At 41.9% G+C, this 23,541-nt stretch overlaps 1 protein-coding gene across 1 annotated transcript in view; it reads left to right on the top strand.

The window, feature by feature from the left end:
* The window catches only part of LOC126091092 (tyrosine kinase receptor Cad96Ca), a 481,814-nt gene that overhangs the window by 287,060 nt on the left and 171,213 nt on the right, over window positions 1-23,541 (top strand). The window contains exon 2 of the mRNA XM_049907035.1: window positions 569-810. Within this exon, the coding sequence (XP_049762992.1) occupies window positions 569-810 (242 nt within the window). The remainder of the gene's footprint in view (window positions 1-568; window positions 811-23,541) is intronic.

Below are 23,541 nucleotides of genomic sequence, written 5' to 3'. Positions count from 1 at the left end.
GACTGAAGCGCCTGGAACCGCTCGGTCACACCGGCCGGCAAATTACTATCGAAAGCAATTTGGCTACAAAGAAAACCTAAAACAAAAGCCCGAAAATGTACTTTATTGTATATCCTGTGCTGAAAGAGGCTCCAGACGTGAATATTAACAAAAAATGAAAATATTAGGTACAGTTATGAAACTGCTATTTAGAAAAAAAGGATGAATTCATGTTTGGCAACTACAGACCCAGTTGTCTTCGTCTGGTGATATGTGCTGTTGTCTTGCGCTTTCATTGAATACGATCCTGATAAATCTACGGTTTTTTTCGGAGGTTTTGAAAGCAATATTGGCTGATAGCTGCAAACTTACGGTCCGTCAGTACATTAAGACAGCCTAAGAAACGAGCAAAGCAACTCACGTATACGGTACTGTAACCATCAGGACCCTTCATCATAAACCGCAATGACTGCAGGTGTGTAGCTGAGATTCAGCTGTAGGAAGAGGAGACAATGGGATGTCGTCGGCCACCATGAGCGTAGAGACTGATCCACCAGTTGACTTACGCAGACGCATTTACACGTTGCAGGTGTGTGCCAGCATGGGCTGCCAGGCAACCAGACGCCTCGGGTGCTGCGGGTGGACCGCAACTGGAACGTGCTCGCCTGGATGCCTCCGGGCAGCCTGGTGACGTACGCCACCGTCGACAGGAACGACGACCACCAGCTGGTCTTCCTGCTGGAGAAGCGCATGCCTGACGACCCGCCGCTGCCGTTCACCATCGACAACGCCACCGGCGTCATCTACACCAACGACACACTCAAGGACTTGGTGAGCACCACCTTTCCGTCCACGTTCTAATAATAACAAAAGACAGCACTGGAGGTGTATCTTAAACAGAATTGGTTGCTTTCCATTAAATCGACCACCTTGAATTGGTAAATTGCTCTGAAAATCTTCGATTATTTCGAATTTCCAAAACATTGTGCGGACGATGATAAGTGATAACCATTATATTATAACTTCTTGAATTTGCCTTACAAGTTCACATGCATCGTTACCAGTGTGATGATGTTCCGTTAGGAAACGTGGGGGTGTATAACTGTTGCTTAAATTTTAGTTTTAAACCATAGACTATAAATGTGACTACCTCATCCCATAATTACAATATCTGACAAAATAAAATAATTTGATATTTTGCAGTAATATTGGCAGAACTAAACAATGCCATAATCTTAGTCTAAAGGCTGTCATTCAATAATCCGACGTCTTTCCATCGATTCTACATAACTAGGCAGCCTAACAGTCAATAACAAATCCAACACGAGGCAACTGTTACGAAGAGTAAATTACGTTACCGATGTAAGATATTTCAAAGTCGACGGTATTGTTGGTGGTCAGGTCACATTAATGTGAACACCTGTCAGAAGCCTGTATACCTTTTGCAGCGCAGACGTGCAGGAAGAGGTACAGACATGGGTATGGAGTCATGCCGACTCCAGTGCTGTGGCTAGTATCGCGGTATAAGTGTATATTTTTTATTTTTATAATTATATATTTTATGATTTTGGTTGGGGTCGCTTTAAATATCGTGGGCTAACATGAGACTTATAATTAACTTCTACATCTACATCCATACTCCGCAAGCCACCTGACGGTGTGTGGCGGAGGGTACCTTGAGTACCTCTATCGGTTCTCCCTTCTATTCCAGTCTCGTATTGTTCGTGGAAAGAAGGATTGTCGGTATGCTTCTGTGTGGGCTCTAATCTCTCTGATTTTATCCTCATGGTCTCTTCGCGAGATATACGTAGGAGGAAGCAATATACTGCTTGACTCCTCGGTGAAGGTATGTTCTCGAAACTTCAGCAAAGGCCCGTACCGAGCTACTGAGCGTCTCTCCTGCAGAGTCTTCCACTGGAGTTTATCTATCATCTCCGTAACGCTTTCGCGATTACTAAATGATCCTGTAACGAAGCGCGCTGCTCTCCGTTGGATCTTCTCCATCTTCTCTTCTATCAACCCTATCTGGTACGGATCCCACACTGCTGAGCAATATTCAAGCAGTGGGCGAACAAGCGTACTGTAACCTACTTCCTTTGTTTTCGGATTGCATCTCCTTAGGATTCTTCAAATGAATCTCTGTCTGGCATCTGCTTTACCGACGATCAACTTTATATGATCATTCCATTTTAAATCACTCCTAATGCGTACTCCCAGATAATTTATGGAATTAACTGCTTCCAGTTGCTGACCTGCTATTTTGTAGCTAAATGATAAAGGATCTTTCTTTCTATGTATTCGCAGCCCATTACACATGTCTACATTGAGATTCAATTGCCATTCCCTGCACCATGCGTCAAGTCGCTGCAGATCCTCCTGCATTTCAGTACAATTTTCCATTGTTACAACCTCTCGATATACCACAGCATCATCCGCAAAAAGCCTTAGTGAACTTCTGATGTCATCCACAAGGTCATTTATGTGCATTGTGAATAGCAACGGTCCTACGACACTCCCCTGCGGCACGCGTGAAATCTCTCTTACTTCGGAAGACTTCTCTCCATTGAGAATGACATGCTGCGTTCTGTTTTCTAGGAACTCTTCAATCCAATCACACAATTGGTTTGATAGTCCATATGCTCTTACTTTGTTCATTAAACGACTGTGGGGAACTGTATCGAACGCATCGCGGAAGTCAAGAAACACGGCATCTACCTGTGAACCCGTGTCTATGGCCCTCTGAGTCTCGTGGACGAATAGCGCGAGCTGGGTTTCACACGACCGTCTTTTTCGAAACCCATGCTGATTCCTACAGAGTAGATTTCTAGTTTCCAGAAAAGTCATTATACTCGAACATAATACGTGTTCCAAAATTCTACAACTGATCGACGTTAGAGATATAGGTCTACAGTTCTGCACATCTGTTCGACGTCCTTTCTTGAAAACGGGGATGACCTGTGCCCTTTTCCAATCCTTTGGAACGCTACGCTCTTCTAGAGACCTACGGTACACCGCTGCAAGAAGGGGGGCAAGTCCCTTGGCGTACTCTGTGTAAAATCGAACTGGTATCCCATCAGGTCTAGCGGCCTTTCCACTTTTGAGCGATTTTAATTGTTTCTCTATCCCTCTGTCGCCGACATCTACATCTACACGACTACTCTGCAGTTCACATTTAAGTGCTTGGCAGAGGGTTCTCTCTACCATTCCACTCCCGAACAGCGCGCGGGAAAAACGAACACCTAAACCTTTCTGTTCGAACTCTGATTTCTCTTATCTTGTTTTGATGATCATTCCTACCTATGTAGGTTGGGCTCAACAAAATATTTTCGCATTCGGAAGAGAATGTTGGTGACTGAAATTTCGTAAATAGATCTCGCCGCGACGAAAAACGTCTTTGCTTTAATGTCTTCCATCCCAAGTCGCGTATTATATCTGCCACACTCTCTCCCCTATTACGTGATAATACAAAACGAGCTGCCTTTTTTGCACCCTTTCGATGTCCTCCGTCAATACCACCTGGTAAGGATCCCACACCGCGCAGCAATATTCTAACAGAGGACGAACGAGTGTAGTTTAAGCTGTTTCTTTAGTGGACTTGTTGCATCTTCTAAGTGTCCTGCCAATGAAACGCAACCTTTGGCTCGCTTTCCCTACAATATTATCTATGTGGTCTTTCCAACTGAAGTTGTTCGTAGTTTTAACACCCAGGTACTTAGTTCAATTAACAGCCTTGAGAACTGTACTATTTATCGAGTAATCGATTTCAAACGGATTTCTTTTGGAACTCATGTGGATCACCTCACACTTTTCGTTATTTAGCGTCAACTGCCACGTGCCACACCATACAGCAATCTTTTCTAAATCTCTTTGCAACTGATACTGGTCTTCGGATGACCTTACTAGACGGTAAATTACAGCATCATCTGCGAACAACCTAAGAGAACTGCTCAGATTGTCACCCAGGTCATTTATATTGATCAGGAACAGCAGGGGTCCCAGGACGCTTCCCTGGGGTACACCTGATGTCTCTTCAGTTTTACTCGATGATTTGCCGTCTATTACTACGAACTGCGACCTTCCTGACGATAACACTCGTACGGACATCGGTTGCCCCGAAGTACGTACGATATAATATTTTTTAAACGCAGCGCGCGACTCACCGCCTTCTAATAAATAGTTTGCGTGAGCGTTGCTGTTTACAAAAGAAAATATGCGTATTATTATGCAAACTGTAATTATTAATATGAGTCTCAGGGGCTACTGGTTATTTATGTACCAAATTACACAAAGATTAACTGAGATATTGCGTAATGTAATGATTTTCAATATTTCTTTTTCATTATTTGCAAGGCAAAACTGGAGAGAATCTTGTCTGCCGTTAGGCGGCCAAAATGAAACATACTGAACTCACTCAGTATTCTAAATATTAATAAACGAAATCTATTTTGACTCTTTTTAACTTTGAAATTAATGAAAGATCAAAATTGAGAAGTCTCTCGCATTTACATTTAATATTGTGACATGATATTTTAATTAAATAATACAGTCAGCGTAATGGCCGACTATATCGTGCTAGGGGAGATGAGCTCCCTGCACTGTGAAGTTCTGTAACAATTTTTTTAAATTATAATTAAGGGTTGCAATCATGAGAGGTGACAACTAAGTCAATAATACACACTTTCTAATAACAATTTCTATTATATTTTTCAAAAATACAAGTAAAACGTTACTTATTAGACAGCACTACAATGGAGGCCTACCGCTAGACTAAACAAAACGGGAGAGATAGTTCAGTCAAAGCATTGTCTCTAATCTTCATGGCCTATGTTACACAGAGATTATACAAAAAAACTGTGCTTTGTTAATTACATCGATATTTGTGTTTTCATAATAATAACTTACGTTCTTTACTATTTGTTACACACCGCGCACACGTACACAGTCTTGAAATAATTTGTAATTCACACGTCTCATAACAAAAACTTCCTTTCCCTTTCTCCAAATGTCCATTTATGTGACGTACCGTCACATCAGCTGCGCTACGTTTCTAGGCTGAGGATTCGTGGAGCGAACAGCCCGATCCAAGTGGTTCCGCAGATTCTGCAAAGCAAACACTCTGTCTTCAGGCCACAAGTGGCCCATCGGGACCATACGACCGCCGTGTCATCCTCAACTGAGGATGCGGATAGGAGGGGCGTGTGGTCAGCACGCCGCTCTCCCGGTCATTATGATGGTTTTCTGTGACCAGAGCCGCTACTATTCGGTCGAGTAGCTCCTCGATTGGCATCTAGAGGCTGAGTGCACCCCGAAAAACGGCACCAGCGCATGGCGACCTTTAATGGTCACTTATCCAAGTGCCGGCCACATCCGACAGCACTTGGCTTCGGTGATAAATTTAACAACTGACAAGAAGTAAGATGATTTTACAGTTTGACTCTAGTATCTGCAACGAAAACGTATTTGAACGAAGGGGGAAATGGAAATACCGTCTGATCATTTAATACTACGCTGACAATCTGTGTCGTATGTTTGTTTATTTCAATTGTTTCCAGTAGGATCATCTTTCTGCTTATCTTAACACTATGTAAAACTTCACATTCTACGTCATATGAATGGCTGATGTCTGAAAAACTTGGATCTTCCTTCTTAAATCAGCTTCTCTTATGTTCACGTATCTCAAATGTCACAGACCCTCCCCCCCCCCTCTCCCCCCCTCTCCCCCCCCAACTCCCTCTAGCAACATGTAATCTATTCCCTGATGTCTTAACAAATGTCCTAACATCCGGTCCTTTCTTCTTGTCACTGTTTTCCATATGTTCCTTTCTTCGCCGATTCTGCAGAGGAACTCCTTATTCCGTATATCACCAGTCTACCTAATTTTCAAAATCCTCCTCTAGCTCTTTAAATGCCTCGGTTAAGTTCCTTTCCCGTTAACCAACAGTCCGCAATTCACTAACGTACAAACCTGTCCTCCAAACGTACACTCTCAGGAATTTCTTCCTCAGATTAAGGTCTATGTTTGAGATTAGCCGATTTCTCTCGGCGAGGATATCTTTTTTGCTACCTTAGTCTGGTTTTTTTCTGTATGTCCTCCTTGCTCCGTCCGCCATAGGTTATTTTGCTGCGTAAGTATCAGAATTCCTAACTTCATCTACATGGTAATCACCAATCCCGATGTTAAGTTTCTTGCTGTTCTCATTTTTGCTGCTTCTCTTTACCATCGTCCTTTTTCGATTTACTCTCAATCGATATGCTATACCCATTAGGCTGTTCATTCCATTCAGAAGATCATGTAATTCTTATTCGCCTTCATTAAGGTTAGCAATGTCATCAGCAATCTTATCATTGATATTTATTCACCTTGAATTTTAATTACGCCCTTGCATCGTTCTTTTATTTCCATCATTGCGTCTTCGATGTACAGATTGAACAGCAAGAGCGAAAGACTTCATCCCCGACTTATACCTTTTTAAATCCCAGCACTCCATTCTTGGTCTTTCATTCTTGTTATACCCTCATGATTCTTATATATTACCTGCCTTTAACTGCGTTATTTTTCTGATATTTCGAACACTTTGCACCATTTTACATTGTCGAACCCTTGTTCCAAGATGATAAATACTATGAGCGTGTCTTGGTTTTACTTATGTCTTTCTTCTATTACCAAGAACAGCGACATATCTAACTCGCTGACATTCTTACCTTTCCGAAAGCCAAAGTGATTGTCATCCAACAGATCCTCAATTTTATTTTCCATTCGACAGAATATTATTCGTGTTGGCAGCTTGGATTTATCAGCCTTTAAGCTGAATGTGCCATAGTTCTCGCACTTACCTGCTGTCTTCGGAATTGTGTGGATGATATTTTTCGAATATCTGATGATATGTCTCCAGACACTTACCAGTATTTCAGAAAATGCGATGGAATGCTATCTACCCTACCTGCCTTATTCAATCAAAAGTTCTCCAAAGCTCTACTAATTTCTATTACTAGATGTCTTCGACATCGACTCCCATTTATATCTCAGTAACATCAGAATTGTCGTTCCTTTTCGTTTGTGTTTAATATATATCTTTTCGTTATCTGCTACTTGACAGTCCCCTTCCGGAAATCCGAATGGGAGACTAGTTCAAAATATTTTGCCAGCGCAGAGATCAACCAGACGATTTCACATTACAGGCCACATGCCTGTGGCAAAAATACGAATTATTAAATTACGAGTTTTATGTTGGCTTTTGCATTTACCATCCAAAAACAAACCGACTTGGGATCAACCGCCGTGCGTCTGGTCACAGACGAGTAGTCTGTAATTGAAAACGTGTCATGATGACCTCTCCACTGGCAGAAGATTCCGTATTAGTCCCCCACGCGGAACCCGGGAAGGGGTGTGCCAAGGGGGAGGTATCCACGAGGAAAATATGGAATAATGAAATAAATGGCAAAGTACTATGAGTAATGGCGTGGAACGTCAAAACGTGAACGTAGTAGGGGAACTAGGAAGTCTGAAAAGGGAAATGTAAAGCATCACTCTAGATATGATGGAAGTCAGCGAAGTGAAATGGAGAGAAGTTACAGATTCCTGGTCAGAGGAATACAGGGTAATACCAACAGCAGCAGGAACTGGTATAGCGGGAGTAGCATTCGTTATGAAAAGCAAAGTAAGGCAGAGAGCGAGTTCCCGTCAATAGTTTAGTGATAGTGTTGTTCTCAACATAATCAACAGTAAATTATGGCCACCAACAATAGTTCAGTTAAGCATGCCAGCTTCACAAGCAGAAGATGAAGAGATAGGGAAAGTACAGGGTAGTCCATTGGTCGTGACCGAGCCACATATCTCACGAAATAAGCGTCAAACGAAAAAACCGTACGTCAAACGGATATCTACTGCGGTTTTTAAATATGAAGCCCTATATTTTATTACATATTCGTGTAGTACGTAAATAAATATGAATGTTTTAGATGGACCACTTTTTTCGCTTTGTGGTAGATGGTGCTGTAATAGTCATAAACGGGTAAGCACGTGGTATCATGTAACGTTCCGCCAGTGCGGACGGTGTTTGCTTCGTGATACATTACCCGTGTTAAAATGGACCGTTTACCAATTGCGGAAAAGGTCGATATCGTGTTGATGTATGGCTATTGTGATCAAAATGCCCAACGGGCGTGTGCTATGTATGCTGCTCGGTATCCTGGATGACATTATCCAAGTGTCCGGACCGTTCGCCGGATAGTTACGTTATTTAAGGAAACAGGAAGTGTTCAGCCACATGTGAAACAACCACGACCTGCAACAAATGATGATGCAAAAGTAGGTGTTTTAGCTGCTGTCGCGGCCAATCCACATGTCAGTAGCAGACAAATTGCGCGAGAATCGGGAATCTCAAAAAACGTCAGTGTTGAGAATGCTAACCATATTTCTATGCACCAGGAATTGCATGGCGACGACTTTGAACGCTGTGTACAGTTCTGCCACTGGGCACAAGAGAAATTACGGGACGATGACAGATTTTTTGCACGCGTTCTATTTAGCGGCGAAGCGTCATTCACCAACATCGGTAACGTAAACCGGTATAATACGCGCTATTGGGCAACGGAAAATCCACGATGGCTGCGACAAGTGGAACATCAGCGACCTTGGCGGGTTAATGTATGGTGCGGCATTATGGGAGTAAGGATAATTGGCCCCCATTTTATCGATGGGAATCTAAATGGTGCAATGTATGCTAATTTCCTACGTAATGTTCTACCGATGTTACTATAAGATGTTTCACTGCGTGACAGAATGGCGATGTACTTCCAACATGATGGACGTCAGGCACATAGCTCGCGTGCGGTTAAAGCGGTACTGAATTCATGACAGGTGGATTGGTCGTCGAACCACCATACCATGGTCGGCACGTTCACCGGATCTGATGTCTCCGGATTTCTTTGGTTCTGAGCACTATGAGACTCAACATCTGAGGTCATCAGTCCCCTAGAACTCAGAACTACTTAAACCTAACTAACCTAAGAACGACACACACATCCACGCCCGAGGCAGAATTCGAACCTGCGACCGTAGCGATCGCGCGGTTCCAGAACCGCTCGGCCACTCCGGCCGGCCCGGATTTCTTTCTGTGGAGAAAGTTGAAGGATATTTGCCATCGTGATCCACCGACAACGCCTGACAACATGCGTGAGCGCATTGTCAGTGCATGTGCGAAGGTTAAGGAAGGCGAACTACTCGCTGTTGAAAGGAATGTCGTTACACGTATTGACAAATGCATTGAGGTTGACGGACATCGTTTTGAGCATTTATTGCATTAATGTGGTATTTACAGGTAATCATGCTATAATAGCATGCGTTCTCAGAAATGATAAGTTCACAAAGGTACATGTATCACATTGGAATAACCGAAATGAAATGTTCAAACGTACCTACGTTCTGTATTTTAATTTAAAAAACCTACCTGTTACCAACTGTTTGTCTAAAATTGTGAGCCATATGTTTGTGACTATTACAGCGCCATCTATCAAAAAGCGAAAAAAGTGGTCCAACTAAAACATTCTTATTTCTTTACGTACTACACGAATATGTAATAAAAATGGGGTTTCCTATTTTTAAAAAACGCAGTTGATATCCGTTTGACCTATTGCAGCGCCATCTAGCGGGCCAGCCATAGCGCCATCTGGTTTCCCCCTTCAAGCTGGACGAGTTTCGTTCTTTGTAGTTTTTTCGTTTGATGCGTATTTCGTGAGATATTTGGCCCGGTCACTATCAATGGACCACCCTGTATATGAGGATACAGAAGTGGTAATTCAGTACGTAAAAGGGGAGGATAACCTGATAATCATGAGTGAGTGGAACGCTGTAGTAGGGGAAGGAACAGAAGAAACGCAGCAGAATATGAATTGGTAGTAGGAACGAGCATGACTAATTGAATTCGGCAATAAATTTCTGATAGTAATAGCAAATACACTGTTAAACAATCACAAGTGGAAGTGGCATATTAGGAGAAGCCTGGATATAGGGAAAGATTCCAGTTGGAATACCTCAAAGTCACGTAGAGATTCCGACATCAGATGCAGGATTTTACGGCATACCCAGGAGCAGATACAGACTCAGATCTCAATTTAGTAATGATGAGGAGTAGGTTGAAGTTCGAGACTTGTCCAAAAAAATCAGTGTGCAAATAAGTGGGATGCTGCAGTACTTAGGAATGGAAAAAATGAGCTTGATATTCTTTGAGGCTCTGCTTACTACATAATGAATATCTTTGCAGGCAGTTAAGATGAAGAGAAATAGACTCCTCTAAAATGGATAATCACCAAATTTGGAAAGGAAAACGTAGGTTCTAGGAACGTAACTGTGAAAGAACTTTCAGTGACAGAAGAAATACATAAATTTATTGAAAAAAGCAGAAAAACATACGTGGAAAGACAGAAATAAACGATGCAGTTCAATCTTAAATGAGATGGATAGGAAACCGAGCGGAGCTAATACGAAATGGCTGCGGGAAAAATGAGAAGAAATTGAAAGATAAGTATTCGTCAGAAGGTCTGGCTCAGCGTTTAGAAAGGTCAAAATAACTCTGTGTGATTTTTAAAACATGGGCGGCAACATTAAGAGTTCAATGGGAATGCCAGTGTAAAGTGCAGAGGAGAAAGCAAGTTCGTGGAAAGAGGGCACCCAAGACCTTTAAGGGGAGGACTGAGTAGTCTGGTTGCTTGATTGAGGAATAAATGGGAGTCGATATCGAACACATCAAGTATAACACAAAGAATTTAATGGAGCTATAAAAGACTTACGGTCACATAAGGTAGACAGGGTAGATAACATTCATTGGAATTTCTGAAATGACTAGAATCTGTGAGACCGGAGTCATACCGTCGGACATCCCGAAAATCACCATCCGCAAAATCCCGAAGAAAGCAAAGGCAGAGACGTGCGAAAACTGTCGCACAATCAACTTCACTGCTCATCGAGGTACTGACAAGAATAATACATAAAGCACGGAAATTAGTTACGCAATCGAAAAGATAAGGGCCCCAGAGAGGCAGTTACGACGTAGCGATTGATACTGCAAGCAAGACAAGTAGTACCAAGATAAACTCATAGGATTTGTAGGCCTAGAAAAAGTAAAATGGTGCTAGATGTACGAAATAGTCAGCAAAATAAATAATACTCGGAAGGGCGAGTAACGTACAAGAGCCAGGACAGTACCATAAGAATGAAAGACCAAGAACGGAGTGTTCGGATTAAAAAAGAGTGTAAGACAGTGATGTAGACTTTCGGCCCCTACTATTCAGTCTATAGATTGAAGAAGCAATGACGGAAACTAAGGAAAGGATCAAGAGTGGGGAAAAATTCCGGGTGGAAGGATATCAATGATGAGATTCGCTAACGAAATTGTTGTCCTTAATGGTAGTGAATGGAATGACCAATCTGAGAAGTACAGAATATGAATGGAGAATAAATCTTTGATAGACGAAAGTAATGAGGAATAGCAGAAACTAGATTAGCGTGAAACTTAACATCATAATTGGTGATCACTAAGTATACAAAGTGAAGGAATTCTTCTACCTTGTAGGAAAAATAACATGGTGGACGAAGCGAGGAAGGCATAAGCAGACCAGCGTAGTCGAATAGCACATTCCTGTTCAAATAAGTCTACTGGTATCAGACACTTCAGGAAGAAATTTCTGAGGACGGATATCTGGAGCACATCATCGTATTGATGTCTGTGATCGACTCTCAGGAGACGAAAATGAAGGGAATCGAAAAGTTTCAGTGTAGTGCTGTAGAAGGATGTAAAAATATGAGATGGATAAAAAATAAGAAGGATCAATGTAGAATCGGCGAGGAAGAAACAAGTAAAAAACACTGCAAAGAAGAAAATGACAGTATGATAAGATATGTGTTAAGACATCAGGGAATACCTTCCATGGTATATGACGGAGCAGTAGTGGATAAAATCTGTAGAGGAAGACAGAGTCTGGAATACATCCATCGGAATGCAGCCAGTTGCAGGTGGCGGCTCATGTTGGAACTAACGATGTGTATCGCTTTGGGTTAGATTTCCTCTGATTTCTAGCGGCTGGCTGAAGAAGTAAAGTCTGCTAGTCCTACTCGCGAGATGAAGCGGAGCTCGCCATCTGCATCGCCGACGGAATCGATTGTGTTCATTCGGTACAGAGTCGAGTTGAGGGTCTGAATCAAAGGCTGCAAATTCCTCGACTTGCTCCATAGGGTGGTGGCTTTCCGGGTTCCGCTTAATATCTTAGGCGTCCACTAGACAAAGGAACCAGCTACAACGGTAGCGAGGGCACTGGGCGGTTTTTAGGTGAGAGGGTCTTGGGGAGAAACAGAAGGGTCGTCAGTCTAAATGAGTGCAGGGCAGACACAAAAAGTGCGTATTGTAGTTGTAAATTGTTGCTGTGTTGGTAAAGAAAAAGAAATCCAAGCGCTAATAGAATGCACTGAATCTAATATCGTCATATGTACGGAAAGCTGGCTGTATCCGGAAAGAAGATAAGCCGAAATTTTCACAAAGGACCTAACCGTGATCGGAAAGGATGGATTAAATACAGTTCGTAGTGGAGTGTTTATTGCTGTCAGAAGTAGTTTATCTTGTAGTGAAATCGAAGTAGGTAGCTCCTCCGAGTTAGTGTGCTTTAGTCCCATAGTGCTCAGAGCCATTTGAACCATTAGATTCAGAAAATATCGTTCTTGTGAAACACAATTAGCTCTTTATTCGCACGAAGTAATGAACGCTGTTGACAGGGCACGGCAAATTTATTGTGTGTTTGTAGATTTCCAGAAGGCTTTTGACACCGCAACTAGCAAGCGATTGCTGATCAAATTGCGTGCCTATGGACTATCGTCGCGCGACTAGATTCGTAATTTTCTGTCATAAAGGTCACAGTTCGTAGTAAATGACGGAAAGTCATCGAGTAAAAGAAAAGTAATATTTGTTGTTCTCCAAGGAATACAGGCCCTCTGCTGTCTCTGATGTATATGAACGATTTAGGAGACAATCTGAGTAGTAGTTTTAGACTGTTCGCTGGTGATGTTGTCATTTACCATCAGTAAAAGTCATCAGATGATCAAAACAAACTGCAAAACGATTTAGACAAGATATATGTATGGTACGAAAAGTGGCAATTGACTCCAGGTAATGAAAAGCGTGAAGTCATCCACATGGGCACTAAAAGGAACCCGCTAAATTTCGGTTGCACGATAAATCACAGAAATCAAAAGGCAGTAAATTCAGCTAAATACTTAGAGACTACCATTACGAATAACTTAAGTTGGAACGGTCACATAGATAACAAAAGATCAAAGATTTATTGGCAGAACACTGTGAAAATGTAACAGATCTGCTAAATAGACTGTCTCCAGTACATTGGTGCGTCCTCTTCTGGAGTATTGCTGTGCTTTCTGGGACCAGCATCAGATAGGATCGACGAGGGACATCGAAAAAGTTCAGAGAAGGGCAGCTTGTTTTTTACCATCGCGAAATAGAAGAGACCACGGATGTGATACGTGAGTTGTGGTGACAATCATTAAAACAAGGCGTTTTTCGTTGAGGCAGGCTCTTCTCATGAAGTTTCTGGCGCCAAATTTCTCCTCCACATGCGAAAATGTTGCGTTGAAGCCCATCTACATAGGAAGAAATTATCATCGTAATAACATAAAGGAAATCATAGCTCGCACAGAAAGATTTAAGTATTCGTTTTCCCGAGCGCTATTCCAGAGTGGAACTTTAGAGAAAAAGCTTGAAGGTGTTTCGACGAATCCTCTGCCGGACACTTAATTGTAAATTTCAAAATATTCATGTAGAGGTAGATATTAATAATTGAAGACGTAGGTTACAAGTGATACTCGGAGATGAAAAGGTTGTCATAGGAGAGAAATTCGTGGCGGACGTCATGAAGTCAAATAGTTTATGACCAAAAAATACACATTTGGTTGTAGCTTCGATAGTCTTCATTATGCAGTACACTAGAGAGAATTTTTTTTGAAGACTAGTTTATGTGCATTACCTTTGGGCACTCTTCCAACCGTGCTCAACCTTTCCGTTTACTCCATTGAAGGTAGCATTTAACCTCAGTGAATAAAATGGGCATATCTTCAGTATTTCAATGTCACTTGTTTGCGGCTATTTAGGATTCTGGTAGTGTTTTTTCTTTCGATGAATTGCTTAGTTTCTTTATGTAAGGACATGATAAGATTGTAAAGCTTTGCAAGCATAAAATACGGTAATATCTCTGAAACTACATATCACATTTCCTGGTATGTTGCAACGATGAAATAGGCACTCCGTCAGAAGAAGTTGTTGTTAAAAAATAAAAATAAATTAAAAAGTTACATTTATCACTAAACCTACCGTGACACTTAGCTACACATCGCTTAATGGACACCTGGTAGCCAAAATTGGAAATACTTTTTTCTGTACATATCGGGTCTTCAAAATGGTTTAAATGGCTCTGAGCACTATGGGACTTAACTTCTGAGGTCATCAGTCCCCTAGAACTTAGAACTACTTAAACATAACTAACCTAAGGACATCACACACATCCATGCCCGAGGCAGGATTCGAACCTGCGACCGTAGCGGTCGCTTGGTTGGAGACTGAAGCGCCTAGAACCGCTAGGCCATACTGGCCGGCACATATCAGGTCTGCATAAACGCATTATCATATGTACCAAGTTTTGCTGACTTTCGGTAACTACAGTCCACATTAGATCTACGGGAGTAGCTGCACTTTAATGAGAACCACCCGGTGTTATTGATTTACGGCTTAGGTGACCTACGCTGCAAATGATTACGACAGGCAGGAGGTGTGCTATAAAGAGAGGTTACCACTTATTGCCTTATTTGTGTCGACTCGCTGCTCTGGCCTCGTGACCTTTTACCCACAACGTCACTAGACGATCCATTTCTCATCTCCCGTGGTCGTCCGCTTCAAAATGAATCGTTTTCCTGGCAATCGACAGTGAATCACAGATTGGCATGAAAGCGGCCGAGTTGTCATCAGTCAGTCCACGTTGCACTTTATAACTAGCCGGAAACATATCCCTGGAGGCATAACCCTTGTCCACGTTTGTGTGACTTCAAGCATTCTTTCAAGCTGATGATTTATGTTTTCGTCGGAAAGAGCTCAGTCGGTCTCAGTTGGAAAAGTTGAGCGGCGTTCAGTGTATTCGTACTGAACTTGACAACTTTCAGTTGAGATATCGCATTAAAGCACTTTTAGGTGTCAAGAAATAATTTCCGTTTCGAACCCATTCTGATGTTACCCGTAGTGTTAGTAGATAGAAAGCCATACGTTATATACAACTGTCATTTCTCTGGCGTGAGGGATAGGCGAATTACTTGAACAGCTGCCTGATCGACGAAACAGTGATTTGATTCAGGTATCAGAGAATCGGCGTTAAATCGAAAGACTCATAGTAGCTACTTGTAGCAAGTACACTTACGTACTGGGTTATTAAGTTGTGTGTTGTAAGCAGAAATTAAAAGAGCATGCTCTAATAGTAATTTAGGCAATCTCTCCAAAAAATATTACAAAGCATTACGTTCCGGGACCGAAGAAATAACGACCTGAAAGCACGTATTATGGGAGTTGCTGTGCGGCTGGTCCCGGTGGAGGTTCGAGTCCTCCCTCGGGCGTGGGTGTGTTTTTGTCCTTAGGATAATTTAGGTTAAATAGTGTGTAAGCTTAGGGGCTGATGACCTTAGCAGTTAAGTCCCATAAGATTTCACACGCATTTGAACATTTTTTATGGGAGTTGGTAAGAATTCTGGAAGTCCTGTTTACCTACCACAGTGCGCCAGCTACCCGCTGAAAGCGGTAGTAAACATCTCGTTAGAGTGAACAGGAACCTCTTGACATTCTTGCCGCCACCGATCAATGCGTAAACAAGACTACGTTATCATAGCAGCTTTCCGCTTATGCGCCGTTCTTAAATAAGTTCATCGCAGCCATGCTTCTGTAAAGCTACGACTACGGATGTTCCGACTCAACAGTCATTGGGAATCAACACAAATGATTTATCTTGTCCTCATACCCGCGGACACAGTATGTTGGGCATCGGTTATTGCGCGAGATCCCAACCGATGAAGAGCGAGGAAATATCTGGGCGAGCTTCACTTCGATAAAATGTATTGTAATAAATATGATCGCTGTAGCTCTGCGATAAACGCAACAAATGACTTCGTTTCTGCGGAACGCATTGACTCCACTGTTATCAGCATTATTATTATTATTATTATTGTTGTTGTTGTGACTTGGCAAGACAGCCAAACCACTATGATTGCTAGCCGAAAGGCACGCGTTTAAGCTCACTCAGACTGGCGTGAGGTCTGGAACAGTTTAAGAGATTGAGACTAGCAAATAAAGTGCGTAGCTGATGGAATACTTAACTTTAATCCATAATTGGTGAACATCGGTCTGACGGTACATACATCACAAGATAAATAGCAAATGATAATGGCGCCTTGCTAGGTCGTAGCAAATGACGTAGCTGAAGGCTATGCTAACTATCGTCTCGGCAAATGAGAGCGTAATTTGTCAGTGAACCATCTCTAGCAAAGTCGGCTGTACAACTGGGGCGAGTGCTAGGAGGTCTCTCTAGACCTGCCGTGTGGCGGCGCTCGGTCTGCAATCACTGACAGTGGCGACACGCGGGTCCGACGTATACTAACGGACCGCGGCCGATTTAAAGGCTACCACCTAGCAAGTGTGGTGTCTGGCGGTGACACCACAATTATTATTACTGAAACGATAATAAAATGACACATCCATCATCTGCACTTCAAACAACAAACCCAAATGCATTTAGACTTATAAGTACGTTTCTAACAAAAACAAAACGGAAATAAACCAGTCACTGATCCGACCGACTCTCTGTTAGTACGACGTTGGCCAAAGAAACTTCACAGAGTCGAGCTAGTGAAGTATACCTGTCTAACATCACGTAAGTCCTCATTTAGGGGGCACGCGGCAAGATTAGCTACGTGATTAACAGTTCGTCATTTGTCCTTAGGCCATGGACCATACAGTACTTCTCACGTGGTAAACACTCATCGTCACTCATAAACACGATAAAAATCTTGATACGTGTAGTTTCTCTGCTTTTCTTTTGGCTAATTGCTTTTTTTCTACGGCAACTGTACTTCAGCTGTCGAGTAATATACGATGCGATACTAAAGCAATCAGGATTCACGAAAGTCATCGTTGCCAAAGTTTCCCGATATATCTCAGAAGTCCTGCCCAACAGCAAACAACTACATACGTGCCGTCATCAAAATTTCACTGACTATATTATTCCTATTCCTCCTTCTTTCTTTCTTTTCTCTGCATTTAGTTTCATTTTTGCTGAGCTCAATTTTTCAAATATTTCCTCTATCTTTGTCGTTTCGAATATCTATGCACATCTTAAACTGGCAGCGTATTGAGGAGTATTAGCCACATGTCTCCAGGGGGAAAATACAAGCTATGAGGACATAGAAAGTGGGTAGGAGAAGGCAGGAGGGAGGAAAGGACGAAATACGAGCGTCTGGATTCGAGAACCGATCCGGGGTACAGTTTTTATCTGCCAGAATCTCCCATGTATCGACAATGCAAAAGTGATTTAGAAGAACGATTGTCCAGTAAATTACCTGTTGGTAAGCACAGTAAAGCATATTTTTTAGGCTGGAAATATTGTGAGTGAATAACTAGGAAGTGTTTTAATAATGTGAGTGGAATTAGTAACCACTCACTACCATTTTGTCTTGAGTGTGTCTCACCAAAAGACGGTATCAAAAACGGGAATGAATAACAGAATACTTTCGAAGCGACTGTTACTTCAATTAACTACTGGCAAGAACTGACTCTTCCCGCCTTATGTAATCACTTCATTACACAGTCGATAGGATCGTTGTAGTTGCCTGTGTTATCAAAGCCAGTTAGTCTTTCAAGTCTTTGATATACAGTGTGATCTAAAATTCCACCCATAAACGCCTTGACGTGATAACATGGACTAAAATAAGAAAAAAAGTCCAGTAAAATGGACCCCTAAAATGCGTATCTTGAGAGCTATTAGCACTTTTTTAGTACAAAAATATGTGTCACAATATCGAAGATGAAGAATTTTGTGTGTTTTGGAATTTATGTTTAAAAGACGCGCTTTCCTTGTTTTGGTCTATACGATCACCCCTGAAAGTTCGTCTGTGGAGTTCTTCTCCACCCTGTATATCCACGGACTATTTTCAGTAAATTATTGCTTATAAGGAAAGACTACGTTCGTCTCACTAGCCACCTAATTAATATTCTATACGGGCGCTGATAACCAGTCCATTGAGCATGCTGAAGCCAACATCCTCATCATTATCATTAATTAAAACAGCAATTTCCATGCAAAGTGTACTTTAATTTGTAAAGAGAACTTCTGAAGGAAATGTCGGATATCACTGTTACGAAACATGTAACATGGCAGAGAAAGTATATGAAATTACTCGTTAAAAATATAAATACTGAACACGCGAACATAAATTTACTGAAGCACTTTCTGGTAAACAGTATTCAGTTAGTCCATGTGTTGGCAACGCTGGTGCACAACGCCGGTTCGGACACGTCACGGCAATATCTCGGCAAAAGAAGCATAGCAATCACGATAAAGGACAGAAACACATTCATTCGTGCGTGTGCGTCAGCTAAAATACACAGTATTCACGTCCAGTTATCCTGCATTGAGTACATTTATCTATACTACTACTCTGCATTTCATACGTACACAAAGTTCACTGCAAACAATGTATGAAGTTACCGAGTAGTCTATTTGCATACTGAGCAGGCCCTAACTGAACTACGGCAGTCTGCCGACGTTTTATTACCGCATCTGTGATGTGGGAGGGATTGCTGTCGGTTCGCCTCAGTTTCGTCAATAAGCAAACCCTTACTCCCTTAGTCGCGTTGAACGTTTTCCATTACTCGTATGAGCATCTCCCAGGTAGAGATTATGTTCTCATGAATGAACGCGCAGCAATCAATAACGCGTCCACTCACATTCAAGGCTACAGCAGAACCTCTTTCGACAGTGGCGTGCTAGCCCTTGCCTCACAAGAGTTAAACACTAAACAGTAATTTGAAAGTGCGAGAATTCCAGACTGAGGACTCGACAAAGTGTGTGTGGTTCACAAAAATATCAAACAAAGGTTTACAGACAGGCAAATTCGTACATTGAAGCCTTTTTAATTTGAACGAACGGATAACGAATCCCAGCCCGAATTATTGAACGTACGAATGATAGAAACGTTTTCTAAAATATTTATAAGGGTATATTCATTTTAAATGCTGCGTATAAAACCTGTTCGTCTATCATTAAAAGAAAACGCCAGTAAATAACAAAAATATTTTTACAAGAGGAGCTATACGGCTTTTGTAAAGATCAGTCCTGCGAAGATGTAACATTTGTTCTAAAACAACTGATAGGAAAGGAAATAGAGTTCAACAAGTAACTATTCCTGCTCTTTCTAGACTATGAGAATGCCTGCGACAATGTAGGAAGGATTAAATTATGGAAATACTGAGTATTAAATTTAGTGACTGCCATTAAATCACTGTAAAATGACACTAAAATCAGTATAAACGAGGATTTATTAATTGTAAACCTCGAACTAAAGCCAATTTTAGAAGAAAGAAATTACAAAAACCGCAAGAGGACTGACATTGGAAGGAATAAATTAACATTATTTAATTTTCGGGCGACCAGGTTCATTTAGTAGGAAGTGACATCACTTAATAAAATACAACTAAATTGAGTAATGTTTCGCATCTTACCGAATGGTTGTATCTGTATAAGAAAAGTAATGGCGGTGGAAAGGAAACACGTTAACAAACAATAAAGTAATGGGACAGGTAATTTCATTTAAATACTCCCGGACAGGTATATCAATGTTCACAACTACTTCAAATGTGGTTCAAAATATGCACAAATATAACGCTGGAATGATACATTGGCAGAAATACGAGCAAAGAGATAACACAAAGACAGCACAACAGGGTGGCTAAGCCCGCTCTTACGTGTGGAACTGAATACTGAATTCTAAGGGACAACGAAAGACGAACAAAGAATCGAAGCACTTGAGATGACATTAAGAGAAAGAGCGCCAAGTGAAGACTTAAGACAGCAGCTAGACGTGAAACAACGATGATTAAGACACTAGGCACTGCCAAAAAGAATGGTATGACCACATCAAAATGATACCACCTCAGCTTCTGCCATGGCTAGCATTACATTTTATCCGAAGTGGAAGACGGAATATGGGACGGCCAAGAGATGGAGACAACAGTTTTCTACATTCCTTTGGTTTGGGAACGGGTCAGTACCCACTCCTTGAAATGGGAGAGCGTAATGCGAAAGACACAAAGCAACAACCCTGGGGGAACACTGTTTAATAGAGTGACTCAGGAGCTTGCATATACGGATGATATTGATTTGTTATCCAAGAGGAAACACGACCTGGAAGAAAAGCTTGAAAAGTGGAAAGGTATGGTGCGGAGATTGGGCTGATCATTAATCAGTCAAAGACCAAGAATATGTTCACATCTAGGAAAAGATATATTGAAGGAGAAAGAAGCCTGACTTTGAACGGAAAAGAATATGAACGCTGTGAGAGCTTTAAATATATTGGGTCACTGATAACTGAGAATAATGGTATGAGGGAAGAAATACATGTAAGGATTGCAGCTGGTGACGGGAGCTGCTTTGCATTAGTTAAAGTGTTTAAAGCAAGGAGCCTTAGTAGGAGTCTGAAGCTGACTGTATCGTACAGTATTTACACCTGTGATGAGGTATGGTTCCGAGATCTGGACTATGACACAAAATGATGAGTAGTTGTTGCTGAGATGGGAAAGGCAGATACTTAAGAAAATCTAAATGATTCAAATGGCTCTGAGCACTATGGGACTTAACATCTGTGGTCATCAGTCCCCTAGAACTTAGAACTACTTAAACCTAACTAACCTAAGGACATCACACACATCCATGCCCGAGGCAGGATTCGAACCTGCGACCGTAGCGGTCACACGGTTCCAAACTGAAGAGCTTAGAACCGCACGGCCACACCGGCCGGCCTTAAGAAAATCTACGGGCCAGTGAATAATAAGGGTTTTTAGGGAATCAGAAATAAGGAGATGACAACAAGCCAAATATCTTGACAGAAGCCCGCATCTCGTGGTCGTGCGGTAGCGTTCTCGCTTCCCACGCCCGGGTTCCCGGGTTCGATTCCCGGCGGGGTCAGGGATTTTCTCTGCCTCGTGATGGCTGGGTGTTGTGTGAAGTCCTTAGGTTAGTTAGGTTTAAGTAGTTCTAAGTTCTAGGGGACTGATGACCACAGATGTTAAGTCCCATAGTGCTCAGAGCCATTTGAACCATTTTTATCTTGACAGAAATAGAGAGTACAGGGTGTTTCAAGAAGAATATACGAATTTCGAATGAATGTATTTATTAAACTTTAAGACAAACGAGTATGAAACTTACGAACCTCTCAAGTTCAGATTACAGATGTTCAATATGTCCTCCATCAGCGACACGAACAATATCACATCGATACTCAAATTCCTCCCGTACTCGGGCAAGCATGACTTTAGTCACAGATGTTCTGGCAGTGCGCATCCGGATCTCCAACTCGTCCAGATTCTGTGGGAGTGGTGGTACATAAACGTTGTCTTTAACGAAACCCCACAGGAAGAAGTCAGAGGGTGTCAAATCCAGTGACCGCGGAGCCCAGGTGAGACATGTTAAGTCGCCAGCTCCTTCACTCACTCGCGACTCCAGTGAGGGGGTGTCCCGTCTTGTTGAAAAATGAAGTTGTCGTCGTGCTGCCTCGGAAACAACCAGTTTCGTAACATAGCGAGATACTGCTGATCGTTAACCGTGTTTCCATCAAAGAAGAATGGGCCGCAAACAGATGATCGGGATATCGCACAAAACACATTGACTTTGGGCGAATCTCGTACGTGTTCAATGGCTGTACGTGAGTTTTGTAGGCTCCAAATTTGAACATTGTGTTTGTTTACCTGAGCACTGACATGGAAAGTCGCTTCATCACTAAACACGATGTGTTGTGCGAAAGTGTTATCATTGTAAGTAGCATCAAAAATGTCGTTACAAAATGCCACACGTTTGCGTTTGTCATCAGGACGCAAAGCTTGTAACAACTGTAGCTTGTACGGCTTCATAACCAACCCATGTCTCAAAACACGCCAAACTGTTGTTGTAGGAAGTTGTAACTCCCGACTGGCAAGACGAGTTGATTTTGAAGGATTACGTTGGAAAGCAGTTTGTATTCGTGCGACACTTTCTTCGTCTTTCCTTTACATACACATCATGTAACTAGAAACTGTCGACACAATCTGCGAATGTTCCATCCATTCGGAGGATCAAGTTGGTACCTCAACCTGTAACGTCTTTGCACTGTAATCACGGAGTTGCACTTCGCAAACTCGAGAACACAAAATGATTCCTGCTGCGGAGTAGCCATTTTAAACATATGACGGTTACCAACCAAAACAGAATACAACTGACATCTAGCGGTTATTAATATAAAATAGACTTTGTATTCGTTTCTCCAATAACCGAGCCGAGGAGCAGCGATCGATAGTTTGGACGAAATAATACTTTAATACGCATGTTCTTTTTGAAACACCCTGTAATAGACTACGTTGGTTGGGACATCTAGAAAGAACGGTGGAGGAGAGTGCAGTCACGAAAGGTTTTAAAGGAGAAACCGGTGGACGTCGTATTAGGGGAAGACCAAGGACCAGATGGCTAGACAACGTGGAGGAGGACTTGAGAAGGATGGGAGTTAGAAGATGGATAGCTAAGGCAGCCAACAGAAAAGAGTGTGCGGAGAGTGTCTGGGATGCCAAGGCCCTACAAGGGCTGTAGCGCCAAGGAGCAAGTAAGTAGTGAAATGGGAGGGGGGGGGGGGGGAGGAAGAGGAGGAGGAGGAGGAGGAGGAGGAGGAGAAGTTACCTGAACCTATAACTGTGTATATGATATAAAGTGAAGTAGTAGTTGTAAAAGAACTAGATGAACTGCCTTCACCGCTGGTCTGTGTACAATTGTGAATGGGATTTCGCGCGTCCCTCGGCCGTCGTAATTTACTTTATTATTTACTACAGAAATTGATTGGTAATGGTGATTGTTGCCTACTTACGTGGTGAGCATTAATCAAAATGATATTTCATTCAATTTTGATTTACAATTAAATGCTTTCGTGAAGTTCTCTTTTCTTTAACAATATTAATCTTCAGTGGAAATTATTTGTTACGTTAATGACGTAAGACTCACCGCATCTTAAAACATGAGCATATAAGTTGAACAATGGAATAAACTTTTCATATTAATTTCCTCGGCTAGTCAGTTCACTTTAAAGCAAAAAATCTTCAGTTATTAATTACAATTGCGGCCCACACACGCGCGAGAGTATTTTTCTTACCTCCGTTAACCATTGCATTGCAGTCGGAGTCCTGGATCTGGCTTTCGGCTGATGCACTGAAAATAAGAATCTTAAAGCCACGTATTTTC

Source organism: Schistocerca cancellata, chromosome 1 (genome assembly GCF_023864275.1).
Source record: "Schistocerca cancellata isolate TAMUIC-IGC-003103 chromosome 1, iqSchCanc2.1, whole genome shotgun sequence".
Lineage (NCBI taxonomy): Eukaryota > Metazoa > Arthropoda > Insecta > Orthoptera > Acrididae > Schistocerca > Schistocerca cancellata.
This window is presented reverse-complemented; position numbering and strand designations above follow the sequence as displayed.